At 32.6% G+C, this 10,313-nt stretch overlaps 1 protein-coding gene and 1 pseudogene across 1 annotated transcript; both read right to left on the bottom strand.

Moving 5' to 3' along the window:
* Positions 1-99: 99 nt before the first annotated feature.
* LOC120131502 (syntaxin-81-like) lies at positions 100-3,334 on the bottom strand. Its single transcript, XM_039148488.1, has 7 exons — positions 3,127-3,334; positions 2,909-2,992; positions 2,710-2,814; positions 1,960-2,100; positions 1,342-1,584; positions 748-879; positions 100-358 (listed from the first exon to the last, which is right to left on the bottom strand). The coding sequence occupies exons 1-7, from the start codon at positions 3,202-3,204 to the stop codon at positions 215-217; spliced, it is 927 nt and encodes a 308-aa protein (XP_039004419.1). The 5' UTR covers positions 3,205-3,334; the 3' UTR covers positions 100-214.
* Positions 3,335-4,320: 986 nt separating this feature from the next.
* On the bottom strand, positions 4,321-7,305 carry LOC120131491 (annotated as a pseudogene).
* Positions 7,306-10,313: the final 3,008 nt, after the last annotated feature.

Below are 10,313 nucleotides of genomic sequence, written 5' to 3'. Positions count from 1 at the left end.
AAAATATACAAGTCGAGTTGAGCTCAGCAATTCAAGCTAAACCTATCGAGTCAAACAAGTAATTCGACTCGTAATCGGATCTAGTTTATATGCTAAATGTGTTTCGAAAACTTTAAAGAATATATCTCCATATGCGTCGAAGTATACAAATGAAAAGAGAAAAATACTCGAGTCGCTCCCAACAAAAGAAAAATGGTAACAAGTACAATTTTGTTCAGTTATACCAGTCAAGAAACAAGATTGAAAAGGTGAGGACGAGGAAAAATAGCACGAGAAACGTCCGGCTGCCGCTATTCCGCTGGATCGCTTGAGAAAGTTCTTTGTTACCGAGCTCTACATTTTTTGTCGCTTCAACCGCCTGCGGTAAGACCAAAAAAAATGACGGTCCCGATTTCGAGGTTGCGTTAAAAGAGGGGGGAAATGGAAAACCAATGCTTAGGGATGAACAAAATAAAGCTAAACACCTCATACCGAAATGTTTTGATTCAATTACCGTAATGAAACTGTATATATCCCTATAGATGTTTCTTACCTTATGTGGAACAACTCAGGTATTTACAATCACCCATGAAGGAAATCCAGTTTACACAATCGAACTAACTCGAATCAGTTTCATAAATGAGCTCTATGTAATAATGGATTAATAACGAAAAAGAGGAAAACAGATGGTTCGTGTGATGCAGTAACATTAGTGAAAGATATATGCAGTGCAAAGAGAAGGTGAACGTCGAGGGGAATGTTTTGCACCTGATCATAAAGATGTTCTATTTGTTGAGCCTGTTGCAGAACATGTGTGGACATTAGGTGATTCAGAGCAGACATCTCCACCATTTTAGTTTCAGTTTGTTGAGCGGCATCTAGAAGACTACTCAACTCCATCTAAATAATAAGTAGAGCAATTAACATCTCATTTCAGAAAACGAATTACATAAGGACGTGATAGAAAAGGCCATATGAATCCGAACTCCGAATGGATTGGTGAAGGTACCATGGCAAAGATAGGTCAGCTCTCTATACCTAAACATTAATTCATATCCTGGCTAGCCAAAGTGGATAGACTTCCCACTAGGAGTAGGCCTCCTGGGGTTATCAAAATATTACTGATTGTGTCTTGTGTGGTCAAGCATTGAAAACCATAATTCATCTTTTCGTTACATGCTCGTATTCTAAGTTGCTATGGGAAGAAATATTAAATGCTTGTGGCTGCAATGCTGTTCACTATACTCGGCAGGATAAAATTCAATGGTTAGTGGCAAACTGCAGGGACAAAACTTAAGGCTTTGCTCGGTATGAAGGACGGATAATTTGTTAATCAAATGGTTAAGATTCATAAGTTTTTACCTGAAGGGCACGGGTTTCATCATCCAGTAATTCCTGTTTGACTCTAAGAGATTCGTGTTGAATATCCTTGGTATCTGTGGGCTCCATGTTGTATGGTTTAGAGGCATCTGCAGAATTTGAATTAACAGACTTCTTAAGTTTCCTTCTTGGCATTGCTCTATTGATAGCATCTTGGAAACGAACGGCTCTCATCTGATCGAACTGTGCAGTGACTGAGTGAAGTTTCTCACTTATAATTAGTACCTGAGTGTCAAGGAAAACCATAGATGCACTTTCAGCAAGCTAACTATACCACTAGCTGTTTTTCTTAGAGGAAGAAAACAGTACATTTGAAGAAATAAAAAGCTATTGAATGAAGAAATGCCGAGGACATAATATATTACTACAAAGGAAATTGAAATTATTGTGTAAAACGTGAAAAGAAAAAGTATAAAGGACTTTTGAATCTTCATAAGATCATGTAGCTCCAATAAAAAGGAAGGAGACAAACTAGAGCTATTAACCCCAGGAGGTGAGCAAGATTAACAGTGTAATCGATCAAATTAAGCTAGATAGATGTAGAAAACAGACAAAGTCTCAACCAATTTCTCTCAATAAACAGGAAGAATTTAAACATACCACTCCATGTTTGTGCGCAATGGTATCAACATTTGAGGTATCCCTAATTCCCAGCCACCCCTTCGAGCTTGCCTCTTCATCATTTATACAATTTTTGAGGATATCAATTTGGTCTTTGCAAGCTTTAACAAAAGCAGTAACCTGCATCAAATTTTGACTTACAACATTGGATGCAAAGAATCTAATACTCACAATCATGAACTTAATTAATTGACAATAAAACCATTTTCTGGTGAATCAAAGCAACAACGAACCAAATGCAATCAAACACTCTATTGGGAACTAATAACTGCCATAAACTCTATAATCTATCGGTTCCATGTGACTTGCAGAGCAGAAAAGCGAAATGCACATATACTCAATCATCAAAATCTGCACCCCACCATTTGGCACAATTTGATCAAGAAAAATAACACCAAATAACAAAAACTGCTAAAAATTCTTCACACTTTAAATGCATATCGGCAAAATAATTATAACACATTAAAATGCATTACTACCTTTGAGCTAGATCAGTAGAAATTAAAACTTAAGTCCACATAGCTTTAAAGTACAAACTCACAATCCAACCACATGTCACACTTGACCCGATAATGAAGAGAGATCGCACAAGTGTTCGTCGTTAGACAATTCGCGCAATCAGAACACAAAAAAACTTCCAAAATGTTACTGATTAAAGTAAGAACAGCTGAATTTTACTCAGTAAAGAACAGGCATAATAGTACATGAAACTAAAACATGCAACATTACTTCATGTTCAATGCTGTCCCTTTCTTGCTCCGTTGTTCTATGACGATCAACGTAATCCTTACGGTGCTTTGGCAAGAACTGATCCAAAGCTTCAATACTCTCCAGCTAATTAAACAAAAAATATGAAGAAAAAAAAACTCAAAATTCCATGCCATAAAAGAACAAAAACGAGAATGTGGAAATGTTTTCCAAACTTTACCGTTTTCAGTGCAGATTTAGTAAAAGGCGACGTTTGCCGCGGTTTATGGATTATGAACGACGCCATTATCGCTGCCAATTTAGCCTGTCAACACCAAAAAAAAATTCCAAATCAAATGAAATTTGAAATTAAAGAGAAATTGTAAAACTAATTAAACAATGAGCAGATTCAAAATTACTATAATTTTTACACGAAATAAAGGAAACAAAATTGTTTACCTCGTTGAAACCCGATGAAATCGCAGACTGCCGCACAGCATCTTTGAAATCTTCAGTTCGATCTCTGATTCTCGACATGTTTTGCAATTTTCAACTGCTTTTTTTTCCTCTCGAATTTCGCTGAGATTTTAGGGTTTTCTTTTCAAAAACAAAAGCGATTTAAATTACTTTTATTCAGTTGAATTGGAATCTAGAACTCAAAAGAGAAGATCCAAAGGGAAAACAAAGGAGCGAAACGTGAGGAAAATTATAAACGGAAATAAAAGAAAGTGAGAGAGGTAACTTTGTCATTTCACTTTTGAAATACAATACGACGTCGTGTCGTGTGAAGAAAATAGTAGCAATTTGTATAGATGCCACCTGCCTAGTGCTGTTAATTTAATCCGAAATCGATAGGTTTCGATCTGATCTAAATCAAAAGGGTTAGTTATTTTGAAAAAAAATCGAATTTGAGTCGGGCTGGATTGATTTTCTAAGGGAATAAGATCGGGTCTAGCTCAAGTAAAGAGTAAAAAAACTTTGACCCTACTCAACTAGATCCAGAGAAAATAATATAATTTTCTTTAAAAAATATTATTATTTAAATAAATTTTTATTTTATATCGGGTCAAATTTATAATTTGAATTTTCCATCCATGTCAGAGTCAGGTGAATAATATATATTTTTTCAAATCAGAATCGAATGGAATATATATACTTTTCGGGTCGGAATTGTGTTCAGGCAAAGGATACATATTTATACTCTAAAAACTCGTTGGCATCCCATCTGTTTGGGTCGGTAGATCCGTTTTGTTTGGTAAGATTCGGATGTAGATAAAATATTATATATTCTGGATTTATTTAATTCAGATTGAATTTAATTAATAATTTTTTATTTAATTTTTTTTTTCTAAAAAATATAAATTTTAAATTTTAAAAATAAATATTTAAATTATATTTAAATATATAATATTATACATGAATTTTGATCTTATCAATTATACACATGAAAATTTGATGTTAATTTATTTGCACACATAAAATTTTGATTTTGATTTAACTATACATATTAAAAAAAGTATTCATTTATTTTCATATTAAATAAATATGGAGTATAAATGTAAAATAATATTTAGTATTAATCTTATTTTTTTTCTTTTTCATTTAATTCCACTCAAATACCACTTAAATAAATTATAAAAAAACAAGCTTTTTTTTCACCATTATTTATAAACACACTTTATAGTGTAAAACTACTACTACCAATACTATACCAACTCTTATTCAACACCTAGCTGAATCAGAGGTTCCAAGTTAAAAGAATACAACTACTCGAAATGAAAAGAATCACTCGAGACGAATCTCCGACGTCTCAAAGAGTTCGAATTCTAACGTATGCAACCGCGTCATCTTCATCTATTCTTCACCGACGAGTACAACTACTCACACGTCAGCGAATATATGATACTCCTTGGAATCCACGGCAATGAGCCTTATACCGGCGATCGTTGCCGCAAGAGACATGAGACCGAAGAAACCGACATTGACCCAATGCCAGAACCGTTGCAAGGAACTCAGTTTGTTCTGCTTCGTCTTCGCCACGAGGTACATGTGGTTCGCGAGGATGAACGTCAGGGGGAACGTGCTCAATGCCCCAGTGAGGGTCTCGAAATCACCGAGGAAAGGCATGAGAGCCGACACCAGCGTACTTGCCACAAGGTAGCTGCCTCTCGCTACGATTCTGAAGGCTGTGTTTTCAGTTTCCGTGAACCCCGAACTTTGTGTCCAAATACTCGTAAGCCGGACTTGCGAATATCTGCGGCGGTGAGGAAGCTGATAAGGGTTCGTCGAGGCGTTTTCCAAAAACAGGAAATACAAATAAGAACACTTACATGCAAAGCAATAACCGATTGCAGGAAGGCGGACAGGTTTGCAGCTGCCTTCACCCAAACCGGGCCGCTGGTACCGTTAAGTAAATATGTAGGCGTCGAAGACCCGTAAGCCCAGTAGCCGATAAAAGTAACGGCATACATCGGTACAACTCCAAAAGAGAACTGAAAGTACAAAGCTTTCAGCATATTCCTCACTGCAGGTTGCCTCGCCGTTGCCTGTATTTCAGGAAGCATTCCTGTATTGAATGCAAAAACGAGATTCGCAGATGCCCCTATGGTCGTAAAAATTCTGTCGGTGATCGATTTCCAGTGTATGGTATAATCTCGGGGCGGCGCATTCAATCCTATAACAGCATGAGAATCATTAACGCCATAAAATGAAGATTAAAAGCTTCTTATGGTATTTTGGTCTACTCAAAAGATTGATTAGAGTGCAGCATTCGATCCTAAGTCATAAAAGTGATTCATTTCGAGGTTAACCGTTAACTATTTCCGTCGACGATTCAATTATCACTTCAGAGTGCCTACAATAACTTTCAAGGCAATGTTCGAACTTACCGTCATTAGTTGCCAGCACGCACGCCACGACGATATATATCAAGCTGAGAACAGTCGAACATCCTAACCATATTCTCAGTGATGACAGATGGGGTGTCGAAACAGCAAACAGAATACACGCGAGTCCTTCGATGGCAATAAAGTGCGGAAGCTTCATGGTATGCTCTTCGTTGAAAAGGACATAACAAGCCTGCATCGCATATACGTATGTTACAGATTCCCGAGCTGCAAACTATATTCAAATCGTCTTCCGGATATTCAACAAGTTAACATCCGGATCGGATCTTACCATTAAAGCGGAACCACCCAAAATGAGATATCCGAGGTTGATCATGAACAGATTGACATATTGCAACGCCATGTAATGTAATAAGCTTCCCTGCCTGATGAAAACAATAAGCTATTCAAACAACAATCGAAATAGATAACGGAGAACATCAAACGTTAATTAGGCAACTCGTACCGTAGATTTGAGCTGCGAGTTCTCGGTATCGGATATGCCTCTTTCCCTCGAATTCATGGAGCTTGGCAACAAGCATATTCGCGTGCAGCGATATCGCGGTGGCTAGAAGCAACCCGACTACACCTCCGACCCAGCCGAGAGGGACCATGATGGTCCCGGAATATCCCAAGACAAATACACTGTTGATACCAGTGGTCAAGACAAAACCTGCCTGGAACCATGAATCTGGAAAGCCACACCAAAAGGTCAAACCGGAAACCGGAGCCTATCAGATCAAAACTCACACAGGAGGCTTATTACAAGCAGAATGTACCGAACAAATTTATAAAATTTTAAAAGATAAAAATATAATTTTTAAATTTTAAAAATATATTATCGATGAAAATTATAAAATAAAATTTTTAAATTTTTGAGAATTCATAATTTTCAGGGCGCCAACTCCCTTCGGTCCAACCTAAATTACCAAAAAAAAGAGACCAATAACACATAGCCCTTATATAAGGGTAGCAGCGGCGGCTGAAACCGTTATTATTGAAAGTTATGATATAAATTAGATTCACACCAATAACGATGAATCGTGATCGTAGCTAACTGATAGCGATTAATTGCAACGATAACGACATCTATTACGCTTATTGTTCAATTACGAAAAAATTAAGAAAAATCAACATTATGTTGAAATAATTAAAATTATTATAATCTACAATAAGTTGTGCAACAATTATAATAACATTTATGTCTACAACAACAATAATCGTAAAATTATCACAACCAAAGATTTAAATAGCATCCGTTATATACCCATAATCACTGTAATAGTATTTGGTACGTTGACGCAATCGAAAACACAATCGAAATCGTAATTTAAAGCATTGGAATCGAACAAAACATGCGATCCAAGTCCATACAAAGGCATTAATAGAAGCAAAATCGCAGAATTAAACAAAGCGTTGCAATCAAATCAAACAAAAACCCAGAATTAGAAATTCACCGGTGCTTATCTGATGAGCAGTTTCAGGGACTTTAACAGTCAACTTATCATCCTCGGGTTCATCTCTGCTTTCTTCCACCATGTTTGGCTCTTCTTTCCCTTCCTCGGCGAAGAGCCAAACAGTCTGCTCTTGTTGGTCGCCGTGTTTATCTTCTTCCGCAAATATATCTATGAACGCCAGGGTTGCTGATTGGGGATTAAACCTTCTTCTTATTCTTTATTTCTTGTATATCGACGTCAAATTTAGCACAGTCAATGAGAGAAATCGATACCCGGTAATGGAAAATTTCTGGATTTTGGCAAATGATCAAAGCGAAGTGAAATCTGGGTTTCTTTTCCTTTTTGTTAAAGAATTCATTCTTGTTGTTTGGTGAAGGAAAGTAATGGCTCAGTAACTGATCTCCCTCTGCTTCTCTTCTTTAAGCACGCATATCCTCAAATATATATATATATACACACACACACGCACACGTATATAGAATCCAAAAATGAAAAGCGTAAACTACACATTTAGTATCCCAACTACCTCATTTGTTATGTTTTGATCACTAACTATTTTTTTAAAAATCATACCTAACGTTATATTTTTGTTTTATTTTAGTCACCCACCGTTAAAAATGGATCATATCATAAATAAGTACCTAAAATATATCATTTTTACATTTAGTTACCTAAAGTATCTTTTTGTCAAAGTAAATACCTAAAGTTATCTTATTGGTCAAATAGTTACCTAAATTATTCAAACTTTTTTCATCTAAGTTCTAAAAAAGTTGACATATAATATTAATTAAAGAGTACTTTATGTACTTAGATGAAAAAGTTGAATAATGTAAGTACCTATTTTTACAAAAAAATACTTTAGGTACCTATTTTGACCAAAAAGATAACTTTAGATACTTATTTTGACAAAAAATACTTTAGGTACTTAAATGTAAAAGATGATATATTTTAAGTACTTATTTGTTATATAAACCTTAAAAACTAACAGAACTATTGGCGTGGTATTTTTTATTTTATTCAATGATGATTTGGTATTATATAGTGACACGTCGATATCATTGTTAATTTTTTAACAACATATAACCAAAATGAAACTAAAATTAAATATTAAATATGATTTTGAAAAAAAAAATAATTGAACGACATAATGACATATGATCATTATATGTATTAAACTATTACAAAAAACCATTGTAATCATGGGCGAACATATGATTTTAGGTTAGGTGTGATGAATTTTATTTAAACGTGATAAACTTATAAAATTTTTAGGATGGATGAAAATAGATTATCAATAAAAAATAAAAATAAAATATTTAAAATATATGTGAATTTAAATTTTTTAGGAGGACGGTTGACCACTGCCCCACTTGCCTCCCCTTCGGTTCATCCTTAAAGTCTGTAATTTTATAATAGTCGTACAATTTCAATAAATTTAATAATAATTTTATAACAGTTCGATAATATTTAATGACCACTCTATAATAATTTGATAAAATTTAATGACTATTTTTATCTTTCCATAAGAGATTTATAATAAGATTTTTAATGATGAAAATTTTGAATTTATTTAAGCGTGATAAACTTATTAAATTTTTAGGATGGATGAAAATAGATTATCAATAAAAAATAAAAATAAAATATTTAAAATATATGTGAATTTAAATTTTTTAGGAGGACGGCTGACCACTGCCCCACTTGCCTCCCCTTCAGTTCATCCTTAAAGTCTGTAATTTTATAATAGTCGTAAAATTTCAATAAATTTAATAATAATTTTATAACAGTTCGATAATATTTAATGACCACTCTATAATAATTTGATAAAATTTAATGACTATTTTTATCTTTCCATAAGAGATTTATAATAAGATTTTTAATGATGAAAATTTTGAATTAAATATTGTTTATTATTAATTACATCGATATTTAATTTAAATATAAATTATAAAATAAAAGGTTAAAAATAAGAGTATTAATTGGAGAAAATATCAAGATATTTGATTGGATTTTAAAGTGCTTTGAAAATTTCATTTTATAAAGGATAAATGTTAAACTTATACACGAATTTTTGGTTAAATATACAATATAATATGTGAATTTTTAATTTTTTTTATTTTATTCAAAATTTTAAAATTATTTTTAACATAATATCATTTTATATTTAAATATTCTATACACAAACAATTAATATTTATTTTTAAAATGTGTTTAACTGAATCAAAATTAAATTAATATAACCAAAATAATTCTATATGTGTATTTTTTTATTAATCTAAGGTGATTACAAGCGGTAATATTTTTTTAAAGGCGATCAACCATTTGACAATGATGCTTAAATATTCTAGAGTCGTCGGAGCTCGAACCTAAGACCTCTAAAGATAACAATCATTCATTTAACCACTGAAATCGCTTGTACAATTATATAGGTGTACCTGAATCAATATAAAAGTTTTATATGTATAGTTGAACTAACATCAAAATCTTCATATATAGAATTATACTAAATGAATTGTTTAAAAATATATATTAAATCAAATTTTATGGATCACATTACATATTTGATCAAAATATTGATATTTAGCCCTTTTGTAGAAATCCAACACAATTACAAACTTGTTAATATTTTCTTTATAATATAATATTTTGGGTAAATTACAAATTTGGTAACTGAATTTACTCTTCTCCTATTTCACTCATTGTACTTTAAATCTTTTTAATTTCCTCATTGAACTTAATATATTGGGTTTTGTTGGTCGCTTAGTTGTTTCCTCACTAAAGGCGTTATGCCATGGCTTTTTTGTTGTTAACAAAGGAGTGAACAAAACAATTCAATGCACGAGTGATTAAATTGAAAATAATTAAAAGTATATTGAGTCAAATAAGAGTGAGTAAAGTGTAGTGATTAAATTTGTAATTTACCCATTAAAAATAAAATAAAATAAGTCATATCATAACCTCGTTAGTAAGTAAACGATTGAGTAACAAAAAAACCTATTGTGAATGAATAATATTCAATTACCAAACTTGTTTGTACTTTACCCTAATTATATGTGAATGTAATATCAATTAAGGGTAAACTATTAAATTAATCACTTTCCTTTTTATATTTGTAAACTTTTTCCATTAATTTAAAAAAAAATTAAATTTTATTACTTATGTTATTAATTTATTAAATTTTGTCCACTTACGTTATCGATTGTTACATTTTGGTCACTACGTCATTATTTCTTGTTAGTTTAATAATGTGTCACGTTAGTCAAAAGAGCTTAAATTTTAATTTGACTAATGAACTTTAAATAGATTA

The sequence above is a fragment of the Hibiscus syriacus genome, unplaced genomic scaffold (genome assembly GCF_006381635.1).
Source record: "Hibiscus syriacus cultivar Baekdansim isolate YM2019G1 unplaced genomic scaffold, ASM638163v2 tig00001695_pilon, whole genome shotgun sequence".
NCBI lineage: Eukaryota > Viridiplantae > Streptophyta > Magnoliopsida > Malvales > Malvaceae > Hibiscus > Hibiscus syriacus.
Note: the sequence above shows the minus strand (reverse complement) of the source record. Positions and strands in the feature narration are given on the sequence as shown.

Coding starts and splice junctions, on each gene's coding strand:
- LOC120131502 (XM_039148488.1), bottom strand. CDS start 3,204: ATGTCGAGAATCAGAGATCGAACTGAAGATTTCAAAGATGCTGTGCGG. Junction 880..1,341: donor ATGAAACCCGTGCCCTTCAG/GTAAAAACTTAT, acceptor CTTATTATTTAG/ATGGAGTTGAGTAGTCTTCT. Junction 359..747: donor TAGAACATCTTTATGATCAG/GTGCAAAACATT, acceptor GTCTTACCGCAG/GCGGTTGAAGCGACAAAAAA.